Genomic DNA, 22742 nt, shown 5'->3' on the forward strand with positions numbered 1-22742 from the left:
CGAACTCAACGGGTCAGGCAGCATCTGTGGAGACAAAGGGGTATTTGATACTTCTGATCAAGACCCTACACCAAAATCCAGCTGCTGGGCCTTGAGTTGAAACGTTGACTATTCCTTTGCGTCCACAGATGCTGCCTGACCCACTGAATTGCTCCTGCAGTTGGAGACACAGAAGACCTTAGATACTGGAATCTGGAGTAACGCATAAAAGGACTGGAGGAACTCAGCGGGACAGACAACATCTATGGAAGGAAATGGATAATCGATGTTTCAAGTCAAGATTCTTCATCTGGACAGTCTTGACCCAAAATTTCATCTGCCCATTTCCCTCCATAGACCACGCCTGCCCTGCTGAGTTCCTCCAGCATTCTCTGGGTCACTCCTCCAGCAGTTTGTTCTTTTTTGCTCTCATAATTCATTGTAGTAAAGACTTCCTAGTCTCAAAATGTTGACCAGGGTTTTACTTCATTGACTGATGTACTCCCCTGCAGCAGAGCTTTGTAACAATCTGCATTTATAAGATCAGCTTTTAAAAAGCCCTGCGCTACTGAAAGGAGAGTAAACTAAACCAGCATAGACAAAAGGAGGAAAATATTAAGATGAATCCAATATTAAGATCAGTAAATGAGGTCATCCTTTGGAAGTGTCTTAAAGGATGCAGGTGTGGGTAAGAATTCCAGAGCTTGGGGCCAAGGCAGATGAAACAATGGCAGTGGGAACTAACAGGAGACCAGAGTTAGAGGAATGCACAGATGTCACGAAGTTGCAAGATAGGAGTAGGTAATTTCAGAACAAGCTGGGAGTGGGGGAATGAAATAGAAGAAGAATTTGAGCATATGAATAAGATTTTTTATGATAAAGGCAGTGATGAAGTAGTAGTCTAAAATATTTAATGGTGGAATGAGCAAGACCATAATTAACAGATGACAAATTTCTTCACCCTCCTCCACCCCTCTAAGATACATGCTGTCCTCCAGATCTGGCCACAAGTATCCTGGTTTTATAAAATTATTGTACCTTTATTGTAAATTATTGTAAGTTTGCTTATTGTACCTTCAGTTGAAAGGTGGGTGGAGATCTATCTTAACCAAAGGAGTTGTACAGCGACCCTTCCTTCCACTAGCTTGCAGGTCACCCTTGGGCAAGGGGTAGCACCTGCTTAGCCCCACCCCATCAGTGTCACCAGAAACCATCGGAGCAGATGGTGGATATCACAAGTCCTGGTTCTACAACCACTGACGCCAGGCAGACAATCTCTGAAGGGTATTGATAATGGTTGGGGGTCACCTGTCTCGTAAAGGCACTGCCCAGAATGCGACAATGGCAAACCACTTCTATAGAAAAATTTGCCAAGAACAATTACGGTCATGGATAGAGAAAGGAATAAGAATAGCATGAAGAGTGTCAAAAGACAGGGAAAACCATGATCATCCATGTCATATGACACGGCACATACTGAAAATGATGAGAACCTTCAGTTGCCGAACACCCATGTTCTGGAATTCCAATTTCACCTGCTTAGGTCTCTGTGCACTTTTAATATATTCTTTAAAAACATGGCACTTTAACCAAGGTTTCCATAGACTTTAGGGGCAATTATGGCTGAACAATCAAATTCAATACCCCCTTCCCATTTTCTCATCATACCTTCGATCTCTTTTGTCATTTACCCCTTCTGAAATATATTTAAAGATTTGGCCTCAAGTGCCCTCTGTAGGAGATTCCATAGCTTCATCATTCTTTGGGTGAAGCAATTTCTCTTCATCTCAGTACTACATGGCTTAATTCATTGCTTTAGGCTGTGATCCCTGGTTCTGGGCCCCAACCGTCCTCCCTTCCTAGTATCTAGAGTCTAAAGTCTATCAGTATCTGGTCTAAATTTTAAAGTTTCAGGGCAGCCTCTCCTCACTTTTCTAAACTCTAGCAAATACAAGCCCAGTCATTTCAGACATCACTTCATAGGTCAATCCCACCATCCCTGGTGAACCTTCACTAAGCACCTTCCAAGGTGAGAACAAATTTCTTGTGATAAGGAAACCAAACTTACGCACAATATTCAAGATGTGGTTTCAAAATGGCAGCAAGATATCCTGCTCCTGTATTCAATTCCTCCCTTTACAAAGACCAACAAAATACTTGTTGCATTGAAATGTCTACTTTCACGAGACCTGATGCAGGGTTTTAACTCAAAATATTGACATTTCCTTTCCCCCACTCCCAAAAATTCTGCTGGATCACTGAGTTTGTTGCTCCAGATTCCAAACTCTGAAGTCTCATGTCTCCTACTTACTTTCATTTACCGTAGATTCCGGATTTTAAGCCGCTACTTTTTTCCCACATTTTGAACAGCTTTGAACTTTGCGGCCTTTAAAACGGAGCGGCTAATACATGATTTTTTTCATGCCGCCTCATAAACATTTTGCCTCATAACAGTAGACCAATAAAATTGATGAGTAGTTCACAGAGGTCCAATGAAATTGTACGATAAATCAAGCGCACTTTCACAATTAAATTATTGTAAATCAGTCATTTGTACTCACCCTCATCAACATGGAAAACACTCGAAGAAAAGCATTGTGCTGCCTTTATGGCAGTTATTTAGTTTATAATATTTTCGCTTAGTAATTCATTTTCTAGTTAAAGTTAGAAGAGTTTTAACTATATTTGTTTTCTGTACTACATCGCGGGATGCTATGATGTCACACCCGGTTTCGCCGCGTCTTGTGGGAAAAATGCCAGTTTGCGATAAACGGAAAGGAGGGGGGGAGCGCATTACGCGAGCGGCTTTGGATCTGAGCGAACGCTGCTTTTAAATGCCGTTTGCGATAAACGGGACGGCGGAGCGAAAACGCTGCTTTTAAGTTAAAGGCGATCAATAACTTTTCCTGGTAGGCTGCAGTATATATATTTTTTACCAGTCGTTAGGAGATATTGGAATGTTGTTCAGTAAAGAAGTATACGCAACGTATATTTAAAAGTAGCCGCGTTATGGGCACGGTTCGAAAAAAAGCATTTGCAATATGTATTTGTTTTTGTTACCATATGGATTTAATTAAAAGTTAAAAAATCCTCACGTGTAATATCTTTCTGTGTAAATATCTCATATTACAACGTGGGACACCTGCGGCCGAAAATCCGGTGCGGCCTTTACAAGTAAAAAATTGATTTTATTTCTAAAATTAGAGCCAGCGGCTTTTAATCAGGTGCGCTCTGTAGTCCGGAATCTACGGTAATTTATTCAGAGATACAACATGGATCAGATCCTTTCAGCTGCCAAGCTGCCCAGCAACCCACCAAGTCAACCCTAGCCTAATCACAGGACAATTTATAATGACCAATTAACCTATTAACCGTTACGTCTTTGGACTGTGGGAGGAAACCTGAGCACCCGGACTCGCGTGCACAGAGGATAAACATACAAATTTTCTTAGAGGACACTGGAATTTAACTCCAAACTCTGACCTAGCATCGCGCTCTCTTGGCACTCTAAGAGATTGGTATGTTAGGGATCATTCTGAAATGATGACATTATGGATAGCATTAACTAAAGTAAGAACCAGTCTTCAGGAGAGAAAATCCGTACACAATTTAACTTCCAATGACACTCTGGGGCTAGAGAAACTAATCATTTGAGTGTGGGATATCCTGATTCTGTCCCATTAAAACTATGTGGGGTAGACAACAGGTGAACATGCTTAGAGGTGTAACCCTGTTATTTAATGCACAGTTCAGGACAGATCTGTTTTGTCATTTTACTTTCTGGTTAGTTGTATATTCATGGAGCCACCCTTCAACACCACAACCCAAGGGGTATATTTTGCATGTCTAGAGCTTGTGCACGGAGGTATTTGGAACATACACCTGTACTGAATATTCAAAGAGGTTGTGCTAGTTGGGATGTGCTACCATTGTGAATACGTAATTCTGTAAATTTCCCTACATTCAAAACATTAAGAAAATGATTATAGTAACTGAAACTGTAATTAATCATTGATTGTTATTTTTGAGCTGAAAAACTATAAAGTATCATGTCAGGAGAGTGATAGTCTCTGGACTCTCCCTCTCTCCAATGAAGGCCTATGCACAAATAAAGCCTTTTATATTTCCCATATACAGCTTCCATATAACAGTCAGAACATGGTGGTTAAGGACAGCCACAGTGAGCTGAGGGTCTCCCTTTCCCAATCTTTCACCATTTGAGTAATAATCTGCCCTCCTGTTTTTGCCAAAGTGGTTGACCTCACATTAATCCACATTACACTGCCCACTCTCTCAATTTGTCCAATTCACACTGGAGGCTCTCTGCATTCTCCTCCAGCTCACAAACTCACCCGCCACTGAGTCAATCATAAGTATGAAGATATTATATTTAATTCCATCATATAAATTAAGGGTGGCAAACTGTTTTGAGTGCATGTGGTCAAAAGTAATCTTCTAGAAAAAAAAATTCTCACTTGCTGTGGTAATTTTGAGCAGAGATTATCACTGATTAATGAGTTAATCTTTGGGGCACCACAGTAGCACAGCGGCTAGCACAATGCTATTACAGTTCGGAGCTCAATTCCAAAGCCGCCTAGAAGAAATTTGTACGTCCTTTCCGCAAAGTGCATGGGTTTCTGAATCAGCATATATGAGGGAGACGGAATCTGGCTGAGTGGTGCCACAACAACAACCCCTCACTCAACGTCAACAGGACCAAGAAGCTGATTATTGACTTCAGGAGGAGGAAACCAGAGGTCCATGAGCCAGTCCTCTGGGGGATCAGCAACTTTAAATTCCTTGGTTGCCCAGAACATTTCAGAGGACCTGTCCTGAGCAATTATGTAGAAAGCATGGCAGCACCTCTACTTCCTTAGAAGTTTGTGAAGAAGCATCATGACACCTAATACTTTGACAAACTTCTATAGATGTGTGGTGAAGAGAAAAATCTTACAAAGTGTAGTGAATATGGCCCAGTCCATATTGGGTTAAGCCCTTCCCTCCATTGAGTACACCTACATGGAGTATTGTCGCAGGAAAGCAGCATTCAGTATCACGGACCCCTACCACCCAGGTCATGTTCTATTTTTGCTGCTGCCATTTCGAAGGTATAGAAGCCTCAGGGTTCACATCAACAGCTTCAGGAACAGCTGTTACCCCTCAACCATCAGGCTCTTGAACCAATGGGAAAAGTTCACTTGCCCCATCGCTGAGCTGTTCCTGTAATCTATGCACTCACTTTCTTTTTTTTTAAATCTTTTTTATTGATTTCCAAATAAAGAATATACAAATTAGAAGAGGAGTTTAACAAGTAGATAATATAAGAGACATATAAACAGCAACAGTAAAAACAAAAAGTATATAATATCAAAATCAAATAAAATATTATGCTGTTATATATACAATGGTCAAAAAAACTACAACTCCTCATAACAATCATAAAAAAGATTGGAAATTTTATTGATAAGGAAAAACCCCACTAACTAAACTGGAACAAAAAAACAAAAACAAAAGAAAGAGAAAAAAAGGAAAGAAAAAGAAAGATTGGGCAGTACAACTGAGGATAAAATTAGAAAAAACAGAGAGAGAAAAAAAAACACATCCTTCCAGTCATCTCCAAACCTTCATAGATAAGGATTTTCCCCAAAGAAAATAAATAAAAATAAATTAAATCATGTGAAAATATTGAATAAAAGGTCGCCAGACTTGTTCAAAATTAAAGGATGTATCAAATGTCCGGCTTCTAATTTTCTCCAAGCTTAGACATGACATAATGGAGGAGAGCCAAAAGAAAACAGTAGGCAGATTAGATTCTTTCCAATGTAGCAAAATAACTCTCCTAGCCAGTAAAGTTGAAAAAGCTATCACATGTTGGGCGGAAGCAGACACTTTGCTTGCTTCCTCTGGAATAACCCCAAAAATTGCTGTAAGTGAATTAGATTGAACATCCATATCTATAACTTTAGATAATATTCCAAACACATCCCTCCAAAAATAATTTAAACTTATACATGACCAAAACATATGAGTTAGAGTAGCCATTTCTGCATTACATCTGTCACAAATAGGGCTTATATTTGGAAAAATATGCGCCAATTTATCTTTGGACATATGGGCCCTGTGTACTATCTTAAACTGAATTAAGATATGGTGTGCGCAGATAGATGAATTATTGACTAAATAATTAATTTTACTCCATTGATTATCTGAAAGTGAATGTTGAAGTTCTACTTCCCAGGTACGTTGAACCCTATCATTAGGCGACATGTGAGCATTCATTAACTGTTTATAAATGATAGCTATTAATCGTTTTTGAAAAGGTTTAAACTGAAAAATAACATAAGCCAAATTTGAAGAGCAGGCCGAGGGGATAATTCGGTTAAAAAAAAATCACATAAGAAATTCCTAACCTGTAAATACCTGAGAAAATGTGTATTAGAGATATCACATGTATCCATTAACTGTGAAAAAGCCATTAAGCAGTCTTGTAAAAACAAATCTAAAAAAGTTTTTATTCCCTTAATTTTCCATGTTAAGAAAGCCTTATCCAAAGTTGATGGTTTAAAAAAGAAATTAGAATAAATATTACTAGAAAGTAAAAAATCATTTAATTCAAAAAATCTACGAAATTGAAACCAGATTTTTAAACTATGTTTAACAATAGGGTTAAGAGCTTGTCTACCTATTCCGGAGAGCGAAAACGGAAGAGGAGCTCCTAATAAAGAAGCTAATGAAAACCCCATTACTGAATTTTCCTCCAACTGTAATCATGAAGGGCAATCTTGATCATCTATATCATAAATCCAAAAAGTAATGTATCGAATATTAATTGCCCAATAATAAAATCTAAAGTTTGGTAAAGCCAGTCCTCCATTTTTTAAAATTTTTGCAATAAAAGTTTATTCACTCTAGAGCTTTTATTATTCCAAACATAAGATAAAATCAAAAAATCTATTTTATCAAAAAATGTTTTTGGAACAAAAGAGGGAACTGCTTGAAATATATATAAAAATTTCAGTAGAATAACCATTTTCATAGCATTTATTCGACCTATCAATGACATCGACATAGGTGACCATTTAGAAAGCGCCTGTTGAGTATATTCAACTAAAGGGAAGAAATTATACCTATATCGGTCTTCAAAATTTTTTGTAATTTTGATAGCAAGGTAAGTAAAATGGTTTTTGGCAATATTAAAAGGTATTTGATCATAATAATCAGAATAATTATTAATAGTAAATAATTCACTTTTATGTAAATTAAGTTTATATCCAGAAAAAGTACCAAATTCCATAAATATAGATAACATAGAGCACTCACTTTCAATGCACACACGCTCCTTATCTCATGTTTTCGATACTTATTGCTTTTTTTCCTTTGTATTTGCACAGTGTGTTAGCTTTTGATTATTGGTTGTTTACCCTGTTGGGCGCTGTCTTTCATTGATACTAAATAGGTGGCTCACTGGGCCAGAAGGCCTGTTGCATGCTGCATCTTTAAATAAATAAATTAGTAACAATAATTACAGACTTTAAGGAAAAATAAATGAGCTCTGTTGCTTATTTCTGTGTATTCCTTGTTCTACTATTAATAAAAGTGTAACTGAGACAGATTGAGATGAATGAAAAATTTTAGAAAACCTATTCAACAATTATTAATATTAATCTTTTAAAAAGACTATTTAAAAAGAACACAATTTCTAAATAATATCGTTACTGTAACCGTTTACTGACCAAATACTGATAGGTGCACCAGATCGGTAAGGATTTCAAGACATTATTATCAAATGTCACAGCAATCTAGCTGGCACCAAGCCGGTGTGAGATGGTTTCTGTGAAAACATCCCACTGCTCTTGGGTTGTAAAAAAAAGTCATTCCCTATTTCATTGGCAGTAAAGATAGTGGGTGAGGTTTAATTATGAGCACTGTTTAAAGAGTTGAGGGGTGGCACTACATGCTGTGTGCTAACAAGATTTTTGAGCATGCCATAGCTTTGAATAGTTATTGTCCAAGTACTAAACCCTGGCATATCCCTTTGTTCGTTGCCTCTCACTCAGAAAAGGTCGAATTTATTCCTATACTGTTCCTGTCTGCCAACCAGTTTTCTATACTTCTACATTTTAGCACATTACCCCTATCTGATGAGCTAAGACGGATAGTGTTTTTTCTCTATGGGACCTTTTCAAAAGCCCCCTGAGTGTCCAGGTACGCTACATCCATTTGTGCCAGTACATCCAATGGTTTGCTCTCATTTATTAGTTCCCTTCTCAAAACTCCAGTAAATTTGTCAAGCATGATCTTCTTTTTATGAATCCATCCTCTCCGACTGATTCTCTCAATGTATTCCAAGTTGTCCAGATGAAGGGTCTCGACCTGAACCTTCGACTGTCCATTTCCCTTCATAGATGCGACCTGACCCGTCCGAGACCCTCCAGCAGCTTGTTATTTTTCAGAATCGGAATCAGTTTTAACATCACTGACGTATACCGAGCAATTTGTTGTTTTGCAGCAGCAGTACAATACATTAAAAAAAACTAAGAAGTGTAATAACAATTTTTAAAAAAATACATAAGTAGTGCGAAAAGAGACCAAATACAGTGAGGTAGTGTCCTTGGGTTGGTCATTGTCAGTTCAGAAATCTGGTAGAGTTGAGTATGTGTCTTCAGGCTCCTGTACCTCCCCCTCTGATGGTAGTAATAAGTCAGCATGTCCTGGGTGCTGGGGGTCCTTAACCACGGCTGCCACCTTTTTGAGGCATAGACTTTGCTGGGAAGGCTAGTGCTGGTGATGGAGCTGGTTGAGCTTGCAGCCCTCTACAGATTTTTCCGATCTACCCTCCCAAACGGTGATGCATCCAGTCAGAATGCTCTCCACGACATGTGTAGAAATTTGCTATTTTGCTATATTGGTTTCCCAGGTGTTCTGCTATTACATCTTTAAAGATAGACACTAGCATTTTCTCAGGCTAACGTGTACACAATTCTGAGAATTTTCTCTTTCCTTTTTTAAATAATAGGGTTACATTGGCTACCTTACAACTTATAGGACTGATTCAACTTGAAAAGCATGACAATTCGTGACAACCTCAAGTACTTTGTGAATGTTTTATTATATAAAAGGAGGCTGATCAATCCAACCAGAAACAGAATGGCTTACTTTTGCTCCTTTGTCTTCTGATCTTGTGGGTATCAAGGGATATGGGGGAAAAGCCGGAAATTGGAACTAGATGGGAGAATAGTTTAGCTCATGGTGGAGTGATGGAACAGACTCAATGGGCCGAATGGCTGGCATCTGTTCCTTTGTCTTGTGATCCATTGCTGTTCTGTACTGTCTGAGAATCTTGTAGCTATTATATCTAAAGGTAAACAAACTGTTACTGTTTAAGAAACAAATCAGTAGTCCTAGTGCTCAAGATGGGGATTCAGGAAAATCAAACACTACATTAAGACTTAGTTTAGTTCAAGACAGCATTCAGTGATATCTTAAGGAATGAGATTGGATACGTATATGGTGTGGGCACTCTGACCTAGAACCGCAGCTGACCCACTAAAAACTAGTGCTGAAGTTTCCTCACACACTGCTTTACAACTTAATTCGAAGATGATGCTGTAGCAATGAATGAGAAAAATAAAAATTACATTAGAAGCAAAACTGTTTGTTTCAAACTGTCACTAAAACACAGAATTGTAGGAAATAAACACTCAGCAAATGAGGCACAATATGCAAGGGGGAGTGAATGTTTCACATTCTTACCAGTTTCTTTCACTGCTTCTTCGTAGGTCAGCGCAATCTCATCATTCTCCTGTAGAACAGACATTTCAGATCCCTGCTGTTCAAATATTGTACCTGTAAAAGAATTTCGAGGTAGATCAGTACAAAAGGCTTTACTCAAAAATACATGGAACTAGACAACAATAGATAAACAGAAGGAAATGCAAGGATAAGGTTCAGAGGTTGTCGGAAATAATATAAGGGAGGAAAGAAAGCAGAAATTTGGGAAGAGATTCCAGAGCTCACGGTACCAGATGAAGCAACAGATCTCTACAAAGATAAAAATTCTAGCTGAAGTCTACCGAATTATTGCCGTAATCAAATGCAATAAGCATACAGGAGCAACGCAGAAACTGAGAGAGATGGACTGTTATCAGGAGCATTTATACCCATTTACAGGTAACTAGAAAATCCAGTCTTACCAAATACTCCCAGCTAGACACTATAGGCAAGTAAACCCAAATTAAAATCAGAAATGAAAATGCTACCTCAGAATGACCTAAATAGTTCAACCCAAAGTTTGGAAGGTGCTACAATAACTTCATGTATTTATGTAATAATCCAGGTGCGTTTAATTTTAAGACAGCTTTGTCCTTGGGCTTTTGGGACAGTCATGCCTAAATTTCCTCTAAGTGACACACCTGCATCAAAACACTCCTTTCAGAAGCTACTTCATAATACAGTCAGTCACCTCAACAGAGCCCCCATTTGGGGCTTTTATGAATGAGACAAATAAATGCATACTTCAGTATGATAAATAATTGTTTTCATGTTATTTTTAATAAATACACAAAGAAACCAGTTCGAATTTTAAACCAAATCTGTTCAATGCTTGCAACATAGTGTTTTGGTCAAATTAGGGAAGTTTGATATCACTGAGTAGAGATTAAAGGGCACTCAAGACTTTTTAAACCTTTAAATTAGTAGGTAGGTTTTCCCCATATCCCAGGGTTGGGCTAGGATTAAATTGTGGCATTGGTGGGTGACGTGGCTCAAAAGGCCGGAACAGCCTACTCCGCATTGCATCTCAATAATAAATAATTTGATAAGCTACAGATGGCCAAGTTTACAAATATAATCATGGAATTAAAGCCAGGCCCACTGTCACATAAAGGATAGTGGAAAAGCAAAATGCCAAGAAAACTTCAAAGATGAAGATCACTTGTAGTTTCAAAAATGGAGAATTTCAGACAATTTATCCACCCAAATGGCCCCATTTGGGATCACAGCTTGGTAGGACAGCGTCCTGCTGCTAGAAGCTGCAGAATTCTGGATGTAGCCCAGTCTATCACAAAAAAAAGCCTACCCTCCACTGACTCCGTCTACTGAAGCCTGTAAGGAGTTTGTACGTTCTCCCTATGACCACGTGGGTTTCCTCTGGGTGCTCTGGTTTCCTCCCATGGTCCAAAGAAGCACCAGCTGGTAGATTAATCGGTCATTGTAAACTGTCTCACGATTAGGCTACGATTAAATCGGGGGGGCGGGGGGAATAAATCGCTCAAAGGGCCTAATCTGCACTGTATCTCAATCAGGGATAGTCTGGAGGGTTGTCAGAGATTACAGTGCAATATCAATAGGATGCAGAACTGGGCTGAGAATGCCAGATGGAGTTCAACCCAGAAAAGTGTGAAGTGCTTCATTTCAAAAGGTCAAATTTGAAGACAAAATATAATATTAATGGTAAGACTCTTGGCAGTGTGGATGATCAGCAAGATCTTGGGGTCCATGTCCATAGGACATTCAAAGTTGCTGCGCAGGTTGACAGTGTTGTTAAGAAGGCGTATCGTGTGATGATCTTCATCAACCGTGGGATTGAATTCAAGAGCTATGAGGTAATGTTAAAGCTATACAAGACCTTAGTTAGACCTTACTTGGAGTACTGTGTTCAGTTCTCATCACCTCACTAAAGGATGTGGATACTATAGAGAGAGTGCAGAGGAGATTTAAAAGGATGTTGCCAGGATTGGAGAGCATGTTTTATAAAAATAGGTTGAGTGAACTTGGCCTTTTATCCTTGGAGCATCAGAGGATGAGAGGTGACCTGATAGAAGTGCATAAGATGATGAGAGGCATTGATCATGTGAATAGCCAGAGGCTTTTTTCCCCAGGGCTGAAAAGGCTAACAAGTTTTAAGGTGCTTGGAAGTAGGCACCAGGAGGATGTCAGATGCAAGTGTTTCACAGAGAATGGTGGGTGGTGGAATGCACCGCCAGCAACGGTGGTAGAGACGGATACAATAGAATCTTTTAAGAGTCTCTTAAATAGGTACATGGAGCTTAGAAATATAGAGGGCTATGTTGTAAGGTAATTCTAGGCAGCTTCTAGAGTAGGTTACAGTACATGGTCAGCACCACATTTTGAACTGAAGGACCTGTAAGGTGCTGTAGATTTCTATGTTCTATGAATGGGATATACCAGGAAACCTCTGATCTCATAATAGTGCATCTGTTTTTGGAATGACTGCTCAAAGTAGCTGGCCAAGTACTTCAATGTTGGGATCGCTCACCGAGGAAAGAATGTAGCTATTAGTTTTCATTTCTTTCTAGTTATTTTTGAGGACATTGAATAGATAACATCGGTGGTACCTTTCCAGTGCTTTGAGGTGCCCACTGTAGGCACAGCAGGTCTTAAAATCAAAATTGGGCAGTGTTGGATTAGAGTGTAAAGTTACTGTATTTTTCCTGTAGTTTAATCTTTTCTATGCTTACTTGTATTTTTATATAAACATGCAACTGGTTAGTGAATTTTCCAGTGACTGTAGCATAGATGATTCTGTATTTTTCTAGGAGCTGAAATTTCTCTGCAACAGGTGTCACACCTCTTAAATTTGACTATTCTGCAGGCTATTCATTAACACCGAATGTCAGAATCAGGTTTAACACTGACATAAGTTGTGATATTTGTTGTTTTGTGACAGATGTATTCAAGTATATTTATAATCAATGAATAAATTATACAACCTTGAGATTTGCAATACAGTGCAATACACAAAATATTGCAAGTTACAACAAAATATATATACAGAAAAAAATAAGTACTGCAAAAATACAGCAAGATATTGAGGAAGTGTGCATGGGTTCATGGTCTGTTCAGAAATCTGATCGTGGAGGGGAAGAAGGTGGTCCTGAAATGTTAAATGTGTTTCTTCAGGATTCCGCATCTCCTCCCTGATGGTACCAATGAGAAGGCATGGTCTGGATGGGGAGGGTCCCTAATGACATTGCTTATTGCAGATGTCCTCAATGGTGAGTAAGCCAGTACCCATGATGGAGCTGGCTGAGTTTACAACTTCCAGCAGCTTTCTCTGATCCTGTGCAGTGGCTCCTCCACACCAGACAGTGATGCTACCAGTCAGAATGCTGCACCTATAGCATAGGTGTCAAACACAAGGCCCGCGGGCCATATCCGGCCCGGCGTACAATTATATCCGGCCCACGAGATCATTTTAGATAGATCTATTATTTTAATTATTAATGGCCCGGCGATATGAAGCGCTGATAACACACAAACTACAGATCCCATAATGCAGTGCAACAGCTGCCGCTAGGCTACCCAGGAACATTCCCGCGTCAAGCGTCTGTTGCTGTATACAACGCTATTCTTCGCACTGAGTTCGCATGGCGCTTTGGTGACTTTGAAGCACAAAAAATTAATTTCGAGCTGCTTCGCAACCCATTTGCCGTCGACGTGGAAACTGCACCTGTACAGATTCAGATGGAGCTGATAGAGCTGCAGTGTAATGGGACACTAAAGGCAAAGTACGACACTGCAGGGCCCGTACAGTTTATTCGCTCCATTCCTGAAGCAATGCCTCAGCTCCGTCTACATGCGGCTCGAACCTTGTGCATGCTTGGTAGCACATATCTGTGTGAAAAGCTTTTCTCAGTGATGAAGATTAACAAAACATCACACAGGAGTCGTCTCACTGATGAACACCTGCAGTCCATCCTGAGAATCTCCACAACACTGAACCTTACACCAAACCTAAACAAACTTATTGCCAAGATGCCAAGCATCCAGCTCTGACAAAACGGCATAAGAGCAAAGAAAACTGAGTGTTTTGATTTGTTGTTGTTTTAACTTTTGCTGAAAAGCACAAATTTTATTTATATTTTCAGGGTTTTTTTGCAGCTTGCTCATATTTCTAACTTGTATAATACTGACAGGAGATATTTTTATGGAGAGCAAAATATTTAAGTTATTTAAAGTTTTAGTTTATTTTTTCTGGAATAATATTCCTGTCTGTTTTTATTCATATTTATGTTCAAAAAATGTTTAGTTTTAGTGTGTTCAATAAATGTTTATCCTGTTCGGCCCGCGACCTAAAGTGTGCTTTGAGTTTTGGCCCCATGTGCAATTGAGTTCGACACCTCTGACCTATAGAAATGTACTCGTCTTCGGTGACGTACCAAATCTCTTCAAAATCCTCATGAAATATAGTCTTCTTCATAACTGCATCAGTATGCTGGACTCAGAATAGATCTTCAGAGATATTGAAACCCAGGAACCTGAAGCTGCTCACCTTTCCACTGCTGATCCCCACAATGAGGACTGGGGTGTGTTCCCCTGACTTCCCCTTCCCGAAGTCCATTATCAGTTCCTTGGTCTTACTGATGTTGACTGCAAGATTGCTGTTGCAGCATCACTCAACCAGCCAATTTATCTCACTCCTGTAAGCCTCCTCCTCACCATCTGACAGTCTGCCAACAACAATTGTGGCATCAGTGAATGTTGCTCGAGTCGTGCTCAGCCACACAGTCATGAGTGTAGCAAGAGTACAGCAGTGGGCTAAGCCTGCATCCTTGAGATGCACCTGTGTTAACTATCAACAAGGAGGAGATATTATTTCTGATCCAGACTGACCGCTGTTTCCCAATGAGGAAGTCGAGGACCCTGTTATCTTTTTATTTAGTTATCTTTTTAGCTTGTTTTTGAATAAGACAACAACAACAACTTCTTTGTTCTTTTGCCTTTTCCTTTGTTTGTTCTTGGCTCTTGTAACATTCAGGTGACTGAAGTAGTTTGGCATGAGCCCCCAAATCCTCAGCACCTTCTGCAGGGGCACAATTGAGACCATCCTGACTGGCTGTATCTCTGCCTGATATGGGAACTGCATCAAGGTTGGTGAGAGCAGTACGGACAGCCCACTGCATCTGTAGACGTGAAGCTCCCTCCACTGAGGGCATTTACAGCAGCAGGTATGTAAAGAAGGCCTGGAAGATCATTGGGGACACCAGTCACCCCAACCATAAACTTTTTCAGCTGCTTCTGTCTGGCAAACGGTACTGCAGCATAAAGCCAGGACAAACAGGCTATGGGACAGCTTCCTTCTACAAGCCATTAGACTTACAAATTCACGTCTGTACATTGCGACAGTCATAACGCAAAGATTTTTACTCCCTCATATTGTGAGATGGACACAAGATTTAAATAAATTCAATAAGCAGCCATAAGCAAGAAGTTTTATGCTTCATTCTCAACTTCCAAAGAACCTCTGGATTGCAAGATCTCCAGGATCCAACAGCAAGGAACACCGTTGCACAGTGTACCACCAGTTCGGTGCTAAGTCTGAGATCTCGATCTTTACAATCTTTTGCTCAATCAATGATGGTCAATGTTATCGCCTTTGCTGAGGGTTGGCTCCTGAACCCCAAAGCCAAATGAGCTCTATCTCCGAATGCTGTGGGAAACCTGGAAGGAGATTGCTGAGGTCCTAAACGGAGATTATTCAGCAAACTACAGGAAGATTGTGATTGCACTGGAGAGACTGCAGAGGAGATTTAACAGGACGTTCTGTCCCGGCTATTTGAAGGTAATATCAAACAACCCCACCGTCTGGTGTCAGGCAGGAGGAACAAAGGCCTGAAGTTCCAGACCACCAGATACAGGAACAGCAACTTCTCTTCAACCATTGATTCTTAAACCTACCCACACGACTCAAGTTCAAAGTAAATATATTATCAAAGTACGTATATGTAAATATACTACCTTGAGGTTCATTTTCATCCATGCTTTTACAAGGAAAAATACAATAGAAATTTACAAACAACTATATATAAACAGACAAAAACTGGTAAAAACTCCAACATAGCACTGTTTGCACTTATTGCACTCTTTCTTGTACAAATTGCATAATTTATTATTGTGATTTTCTTATGAACGTTGTGTATGCATCTGTGATGCTGCTACAAGTAAGTTATTATTGCAGCTGTGCATACGTGTATTTGTGGATTTGACAAGAAACTTGACTTTGACCTTGATTTGAGGACATTATTTCTGCTGGTTTTCCCTGGAACAAAGGAGGCTGAGGATAACACAATAGAATTAAAAAGATTATGAGAGGCATAGAATGGATAGATTGTCAAGTTTTTTTCCCCACTATTAGTTGGGGTATCAAAGCAAGGGGCCCTAGATTTAAAATGAGGGGAATGAGTTCTAAAGCAGATGAGGAGTATGTTTTTTTTAAAGAAACAGATTGGTTGATATCTGAAGTACACTTCCAGAAGAGGTATTGGGTACAGTTGCTACATTTAAAAGTCATCTAAACAGACAAGGTTTAGAAAGATAAACACCTAATGCAAGCAGATGGGATTTGTTAGATTGGCAAGAGTCAGCACAAGAGGTGGTGGGCTGATTGTACTATAATGACTCTCTGTGATCTCAAGATGCAGTAGTATGCCTATCTTCAAAGGAACAAGTGGACTGTAGTAACTGGAGGTGTCCTGCTGTCTCTGCACAGGGAAAGTCATTGCCAGGATCCTGCACATCTGCCTCATCCCAGGGGCTGAGAGACTGCTTCCCGAATCAGAGTGGAGTCTATCCATTAAGGGGTCTGGTGGACATGATCTTCACCATGCAACTGTGTCAAGAAAAACGGAGACAGCAGCATCAACTGTTAAACCTGACCCTTCTCGACCTCATTAAAGCCTTGTAACTCCGTCAATCAGATGAGGCTGAAGAGCAGTCTCCTCAGACTCAGCTGCCCACAAAAAGTAGTCTCCATCTTACATTTGTTATATCATGGCACTCGAGCCAAGTTTTTAAATCAAGTCAACAACAGAGCCAAGTTCAGTAAAGCTTTGTCCCAAAGCTCTTCAATCCTTCTCACCACAGCATTGCACCTCCGTCTAGCAAGCTTCTCACAGGAATAACTTCAGCCAATTGTGATCACACTCCAAAACCATAACCACCAAAACCCCAGTAGTTGATCCACAGTATGACTGCACCATTTATACTTGCACGGAGGCCGAGCCATTGTCATCTTTATGTATTGCTGTCAGCATTATCTGAACACGGTATCAGTTTCCATTTCAATCTTGCAACAGCCATTTCTTCCCCACACCCATGATTAATGTTTATCTAATGTCAAAATCCAGATAAACCAAAATATTAACCAGTTAAGTTATCAAATTTTCAGCCATCCACCTGTATTTTCACTGGCAACTCCCACAAACGCTAATACTTTCACCCCATCGCAAAGTGGTTGGTTCCATCTCACCTCATCACTAAAACCTCAGAAAGGTCTCTCTTTACTATCCCATTAATCACTAACCCTCCATCCACCAGATCGTCATCCAATGTTTGTTCTCTTGTAATGCTCTCTTTGCAGTTAATTTTTAACAGAAATACAGAATGTTATGAAAGTACCAGCCCACTAACCTTATAAACATATGGAAACTAAAGGTCCATGTTGAGGCCCCATGTGCCACCTAGGAACTAAGGGTTCAGACGACGACACCGAAAAGTCCATGTTACTTCTTACTTTCTTATGGCATTCACAAATGCCTTGAAGTTTTCAGCCTCAATAAGAGTAAAACTAAATTCACAAAATGGAGGAGCAGGGGAAAGAACTTGTGGATTTTTAAGTCTTATCTATGATGCTGCGAAGACAGCTTAACGAGGTTGGTCTGTGGCAGTTAAAACTCAGTATGTTAAATGTATGACGCATCGTAGTGAAAGCAGGCAAATGGGAGTCATGTGCAGTTCATGGGTTGAATAGTAAACCCTGCTGTTCAGGCTTCTCGGCAAACAACTTCCAGTTGTGCAGACAAGCTGCCAGCCCGAGACAGAATAAGTGGAAGGTGCCAACAGATGAACTCCATGACTATCTGGGGATCTCACAGAGGAATTCCCTTCTTATTCCCTGCTCTGTAGATGAATTGGGAAAATCCAAGTGCATAACTAACGCAACATCATGAATTATCCATTATGGAGCTGATAGAAGGAAAGTAGTGTCTAACTGGTAGGTACACCTCAACTATCACAAAAGCTAATCCTTCTGTCATTTATCTATTTGCTGCTTGTTGGCCTTTGCTTTAGGGCAAATTATTTACAACGTTTCCCAACAAAATCACACAGGCCACGCACTGCTGAGGGACATGAGAATACAACTGCATATGCTGTGGATCAAAGAATACGTACACAACGCTGGAAGAACTCAGCAGGTCAGGCAGCATCCATGAGAAAAGAGTAGCCAACGTTTCAGGCCGAGACCCTTCATCAGGAATGGGGGGGGGGGGGGGGGAAGAGAGGGTCGAAGCCCAGTAATAGAGATAGGGGAGGGGGTAGGGCCTAGAGGCGCCAGGTGGAAAACCAATCAGAGGAAAGATAAAGGGGGGAGGGGAGGGGATAAGCATGAAAGAACTGTAGAGATAAAGAAGCAAAATGTTGAAAGGGGAGAGCAGCAGAGAGGGACCTGGGATAGGGGAAGGGAATTACTGGAAATTGGAGAATTCAATGTTCATACCAAGGGGCTGGAGACTACCCAGACGGTAGATGAGGTGTTGCTCCTCCAACCTGAGTTTGGCTTCATCATGGCAGTAGAGGAGGCCATGTATGGACATATCTAGATGGGAATGAGAGGCAGAGTTGAAGTGCGGCCTCCTCTACATCGGCGAGACCCGACACAGATTGGGGGACCGCTTCGTCGAGCACCTACGCTCTGTCCGTCACAATAGACAGGACCTCGGTTGCCACCCGCTTCAACTCTGCCTCTCATTCCCATCTAGATATGTCCATACATGGCCTCCTCTACTGCCATGATGAGGCCAAACTCAGGTTGGAGGAGCAACACTTCATCTACCGTCTGGGTAGCCTCCAGCCTGGTGGTATGAACATTGAATTCTCCAATTTCCGGTAATTCCCTCTCCCTCCCCCTTCCCCTATCCCAAGTCCCTCTCTGTCGCTCTCCCCTTTCAACTTTCTGCTCCTTTATCTCTACAGTTCTTTCATGCTTATCCCCTCCCCCTCCCCCCTTTATCTTTCCTCTGATTGGTTTTCCACCTGGCGCCTCTAGGCCCTACCCCCTCCCCTATCTCTATTACTGGGCTTCGACCCTCTCTTCCCCCCCATTCCTGATGAAGGGTCTCGGCCCGAAACGTTGGCTACTCTTTTCTCACGGATGCTGCCTGACCTGCTGAGTTCTTCCAGCATTGTGTACGTATTCTGAGGAACATGAGAGATCTTAAAGGATTCTACACCAATGAGTATTTTCTTTACCTTCAATGGGCTTTGTGACAAATGTGGAAATTTCACTATTTTACGTTGCCATTTATGTGGCATAATGTCAGCGGGTCAGTACAGGTATGAAAGACCAGCTGGAGCATCAGGGCTACACATCCAGAGCAAACAGATAATATATTGAAACCCATCACAAAATAACTTAAAACAGGGGTCACCAACCTTTTTTGCACTGCGGACCAGTTTAATATTGACAATATTCTTGTGGACCAGCCGACAGGGGGCAGGGGGTGTTAATCACGACCAGAATATAGGTGATAAGTCAACTATAAATCACTTATAAGTGGCTAATACACTCAATTTTGTTTCTAAAAGGGTTTATCTAACGTATTTAATATTAAACACACAGCGCATATTTTCCTCGCATGAATATATTGAAAAGTCAATTATAACTCACTTATAAGTCAATAGCATCATAACATTTTAAGTAACGTTTGGATATTAAACACACAGCGCATATTTTCCTCGTATGAACATATAAAATCATTGCAACACACCAGTGAGAGGACAAGGTAAGGGCTGGAGGTCCCCGTACCGGGGCCACGGCGGTCACAGTCCGGAGACAGCGACCAACCGAGAAAGGAGTGCAACAGAGCGCGCGCCCACCCTCCTTGTAGGTAGGTAGGATCTATCAGCCAACAAAAGTTTGGCTCAAGGGATGACTTTCAGTAGACTGCAGCCAGGTAGCTACTCTGCTACTTACGAAACCCTAAGCCCAAATTAGGTCGTCTGTGAATATTTTAGCACCGGGTTCCCCACAAACATTCGGTGTGCTAAACAGGTTCAGAGGCAGCGCCCATCTGTCCGCGCACCAGGCCAGTATCAACGGCACTTCTCGCCAGTTACCCACGGCCAACCAGTGACCCCTGGCACGAGGGTATCACTGTGTTTAGGTGACTGATGACCTCGCGTGCATTCAAGTTCAACAGTGGGCATGACAGGGAATGAGGAAAGGTGCAGCTGACTCAGATTGTTTCATATCGCCAAATCATATAGTTTCATCGGGGACCACTGACTTAAAACTATAATTCAGCATATTTCAAAATCCTGACTAAAGCAGTTTTAAGGTGTTTGTCATTTTCTGAAAACTTTATACTTCTAAGGAAATTTACCCTTGATGGAGGAGGCTTTATTTTTATTTAATATTCACAGAAATTATTTTGTGTCTGTTGTGGCTTAGTTAATGATGATAAGCAGAAAGCTCTATGTTCTACCCAAGTCTACAACACAAGGGAAGAGAGCTACATTGTTGGAGGTTCGGAGAGTCAAGGGAACCATCTGTCCTCCTACGTGACACTATTTTTGAAGAAATGCAAAGTTCTAGTCAACAACATGCATCATTTTCTAATTTGCTTACCGGAGGATACATTAAAAAAGGAAAATGGAGGGTGCACAGAGAACGTACCAGGATGTCAGAGCCCAGCCTTGGTCATGAAGCATGAAAATTATCCAAATTCTGTTGAAGATGAAGAGGAGAAAAGAGGCTTCAGAACAAGCAGGTTTACTCTGAGGCTGACAAAGATCAGTTTGTCAACGCACAGTCCTTGCACAATGACAAACAGACAACTGTGTCACATGCTGACTTGTAAGTGGGACAGAAGTCAGGAACGTAAAAGCTGAAGTGAACCTCCTGAAGGTTTCAGTGTCACTCATTACATGGTGGGGAACAGATGGCTGAGGCAAATGGAATAGAGATAAGCTGTAAAGGTCATCCTATGATTTTATCCAACCTTATGAACACAGCACAGTACAGGCCTTTCAACCCACAATGTTGTGCACACCTTTTAACCTATTCCAATATCAATCTAACCCTTTCCTCCCACATAGCCCTCCATTTTTCTTTCATCCATGTGCCTATCTACGAGTCTCTTAAATATTCATTAATGCAGAGGATTCTGGTTAATTGGAACACATCAGGATCAGTACATTTTGGCCCAATTAAGCGACTGCTCCACTTAACCAAAGTTTCATGGAAATAGTTAAATACGTATTAAAAAAAACAAACTACTATTTAACTGCAATAACACATTATATATTTAAATGAAATAGAGAACAAACTGGAACATTACCAATATTACTACAGTACTATAAAACTGTAGTTCCTAATAGTTATTGTCAGAGGAATTCATCCAGTGTACGCTGCCATGTTCTTTTAATCGACTGTACATGAACAAAATCAGCACAGACACCTACTGCAGATAACAGACTTCCTTCATACAATACCATCGACGATTGCATCCACCAAATCTTCATTTTCATTCTAACATTCAAGATGATTGTTGATGCCTTCAAATTCTTTGCAGTTCCTACCCTGTTAAAGTTCTGAAATTTTCACTCCCGGCCGTTTCTGAATGTTTGAATGCTTAAAACCGCAAGTGAACAAACAGTCCCGGATTGCCTTACTGCTTACTTCTCGCCAACTATCAGGGATAAAAATCACAGTTTTCTTTGAACACAAACAACTGACGCTATTTAAAAGCTGCTCACTTTAAGCACAGTGTAGTGTTTAATGGCTACACAAATACACCATCTGACACTATTCAGAAACTTCAGCAAGTCTCCTGTCTCAATTAAGTTGCATAGTATCCCAAACAAACCAAGGGAATCCTGGCTATTTTCTTGACTAGATTTTGGTCTTTAAGAGTTGTCCCACATAAGCGTCTACCCTGAACCCAATTAACCAAAATCCACTGTAAGTATATGCTACTGCATTCCATGCACTTACCATTCTACGATAAACCTACCTCTGACATCACCCACTCCCCACAATACTTTCCTTCAATCAGCTTAAAAAGTATTCCCTCTCATATTAGCCAATGCCACGCTGGGAGTCCGTTTACTGGCTGCCCATTCTATCTAGGCCTCTTATCATCTTATACTCCTCTATCAAGCAGCTTCTCACCTTACTTCGCTCCAAAGTTGTAGCTTGCTCAACCTTTCTTTACAGGACATGCTCCATGCAGCATCCTGTAAGTCTCCTCTACACCCCCTCATGTGACTGCAGTTAAAGGTTTTTACTCATTCTAAAGCTAATGTATGATCTGTCTGTTAACCCTTCACAATTTGCAGCACTGCTACATCTTCAGAGGGAAACCCCTTTAAAACTGAGATTTCTTCAGAGGATAGTGAATCTGGGGAATTCATTGCCACAGAGGGCTGTAGAGGTCAAGTCATTGGGTGTATTTTAAGACAGAGATTGATAGGTCTTTGATTGGTAAAGGGGTTAGGAGGTACAGAAAATGGGGTATTTTTTAAAAAGCTGTAATTGAAAGGCAGAGCAGACTTGATGGGCAGAATGGCCTAATTCTACTCTTATATCTTCTTATGGTCATCTGAGCACCCACATCCTTCAACTTTTCACCATTTGTTCTTCGATTGTCTCAAGTGCCCTGCTACAGCAGTGGCTGAAAACAAGTGATCAGGTGTGACAAGTTGTTAGGAAAGTAGAGTCAAAGAGACTTAGATCACAGAAA

General features: G+C 40.6%; 1 protein-coding gene across 4 annotated transcripts in view; it reads right to left on the reverse strand.

Moving 5' to 3' along the window:
• The window catches only part of sv2 (synaptic vesicle glycoprotein 2), a 100715-nt gene that overhangs the window by 67866 nt on the left and 10107 nt on the right, over window positions 1–22742 (reverse strand). For 2 of the 4 annotated variants that reach the window (XM_073024965.1, XM_073024962.1), the window contains exon 2: window positions 9733–9825. In XM_073024965.1, the coding sequence (XP_072881066.1) occupies window positions 9733–9825 (93 nt within the window). Of the gene's footprint in view, window positions 1–9732; window positions 9826–16976; window positions 17074–20674; window positions 20726–22742 lie in introns of those variants that run through there. The other 2 variants (XM_073024963.1, XM_073024964.1) reach the window with 2 other exon arrangements.

Source organism: Hemitrygon akajei, chromosome 21 (assembly GCF_048418815.1).
Source record: "Hemitrygon akajei chromosome 21, sHemAka1.3, whole genome shotgun sequence".
In the NCBI taxonomy this organism is placed as follows: domain Eukaryota; kingdom Metazoa; phylum Chordata; class Chondrichthyes; order Myliobatiformes; family Dasyatidae; genus Hemitrygon; species Hemitrygon akajei.